Here is a 2,200-nt window from a genome sequence, read left to right on the forward strand (position 1 = left end):
TGTATTAATATATAAAAGGAAGAGATAAAAATAAACAAACGGAATTAATTAATTTAATAACGCAAAATTTTGCTTTATTCAAGGAAATACTTATCAAAAATACAGCAGATACAACGATTCCCAGATTTCTTGTTAAAAATAAAGAATCTTTGAAACAACTGGATAAAAACAGTAACAGGAGGAGCACATAATGCTGCTTAAGCCCAATTGCTGTAAGAAAAGTGTCTTGCGGTGGTGGTAAGTAAGTAATGTAGATTTGAAGCATTTGCAAGAGAATAGATATAAGCATTGTTTAGTTATCAGAACAGAAGTTTATTGAATGGTTTTATTTTATAAAAAATACAAAGCTTCCATATCAATCCCAGTTTCCACTATTTGGTGTAACGCCACGACTCCTTACTGAAGAATGCTGACTGGACGTGGTGCTGTAACTTGATCCAGTAGAATCGACTCGTCTTCGTTTGGCAGGTTGTGCAATTACCGAGCTATATTTTCGGCGGGGCGATTCAGACCTGTCCCGGCTGATGCGTCCATACTTGTTTACGTTCCGGTCCTTAGCATCATCCAACTGATTCCTTGATCTCCCATTGTCATGGTACCTACTTGTCTTGGAACGATCATGTGGCATTAAACCTCTTCGGTGAAAGTCTTCATCCCTCTTTGAGGGATATCTGCTTCGGTAAGAGGTACGCTGGTCAACTGAAAGATCCCTCGATTTAGACCGATCCCGTTTCATGGCCATCTGTGTTTTACTTGCACCCACCCTTTTGTAATTCAGAGATCTCTCTTCATTGTCAAATTCTCGTCTTGGGCTTCCTAATCGATCACTGCATCCATTCGAATCAAACACGCTTCTGGATGACTTCCGACGTCCGTAATCTTCAGTTCTCGATTCCGACGCATCCCGCCTCGTCGAGTACGCCTCCCTTCTTCTATATTTTCGTGATCTGAACGAATCGCCTTCGTTATTATAATTTACGTACAATTCAAATTTAATGCCACGCATTTCTTGCCCGTTCAGTTCGCTTACTATGTTAGCTGCCGAAATTGGCTCCTTGAATTCGACGAACGCTTCTTTTGGTACTCCTCTACCAAACCTGATTTGTACAACGGCACCATACGGACGACAAATATTTTCAAGATCCCTTCTTTCAAATTCGTTAACTAGACCGGTTATATGCACTACGCTCGTCATTTTGCTTTCAGATTTCTCAATTTTCTCAAAGTACAAACGATCACCTGATAGCGTTGAATTCACAAATTCGATTGAAGTTCCAATAATCATTGCAGGTATTTATACTTAGGGATCAATTAATCTAATTGGCAATTCCACCTTCTTTTGTCCTAAGCATAACATAATTAACACATCCGTATTCCATAATTTTCTAATATTCTTTTTCTGCCGGAGACAAAGAAGACTGCGTATCTACATTCTTTGTATCCTGAGGATAACGTAATTAACACATCCATATTCCATGATTGCCTGATCTTCTTCTTGCTTAATACCAACAAATCCTCTAGCAACCTATTTTTCAGCTGATGCTATTCATCGGACCTAGTTAAACTGAGTACTTTGATTTCGTGTATGTTTATCTTCAATCTGACTCCTCTTACCACCCTAATGAAAGAGCCATTTGAACAAGGTCTACGGCTTGGTGAAAGAGCAAGCAGATAACAACAACGTGAAAGGATGTAAGGTCCATTCAACCCGTCCACATTTTCTGAGGAAGGCGTCAGGGAGAATGTCAACGATTACGGAAAGAAAAAGTAAGAGGTGGAACTTAACCAGATATTTTACGATTCAGAATTGTGGTGAATTGCTCCCCTCAGCACCAGCGAAGGGATTACATTTGCAAATTCTTTCATGATATGTCACCAAGACCATATATCCCCATTATATGTCCAAACAAGGGTGTTGCCTTGGCTCTCTTACTCAACGTGTAATTGTTCATAGAAAATAATCTCCTCAACTATATACATACTTCGATGTCGAGATTTCAATAGCAAGGCAGTTTCAACATTTGTGGGAACCTAACGCGTTTTAGCTGCTCCTGCTCTGTTTTCAGTAACCCAAAATTCGCCCACATTGGGCGCTATTTGACATTTTTGTTAAAACTCCGAGTGATCAGACCTATAAAGATACATTATAGCTCTGTCCCCTTGGTTCACAGTAGTCAACTCCTGATGGTCAGATGAACAC

The 2,200-nt window shown here is 39.6% G+C and overlaps 1 protein-coding gene across 1 annotated transcript; it reads right to left on the minus strand.

Moving 5' to 3' along the window:
* Positions 1-355: 355 nt before the first annotated feature.
* LOC119659026 (pre-mRNA-splicing factor cwc25-like) lies at positions 356-1,285 on the minus strand. The gene has a single exon (XM_038066921.1). The coding sequence runs from the start codon at positions 1,283-1,285 to the stop codon at positions 356-358; it is 930 nt and encodes a 309-aa protein (XP_037922849.1).
* Between the last annotated feature and the right edge of the window lie 915 nt (positions 1,286-2,200).

This window comes from Hermetia illucens, chromosome 6 (assembly GCF_905115235.1).
Source record: "Hermetia illucens chromosome 6, iHerIll2.2.curated.20191125, whole genome shotgun sequence".
NCBI classification, from domain to species: Eukaryota; Metazoa; Arthropoda; class Insecta; order Diptera; family Stratiomyidae; genus Hermetia; species Hermetia illucens.

Excerpts from the sequence above, each read along its gene's own strand:
- LOC119659026 (XM_038066921.1), bottom strand. The coding sequence starts at position 1,285 with ATGATTATTGGAACTTCAATCGAATTTGTGAATTCAACGCTATCAGGT.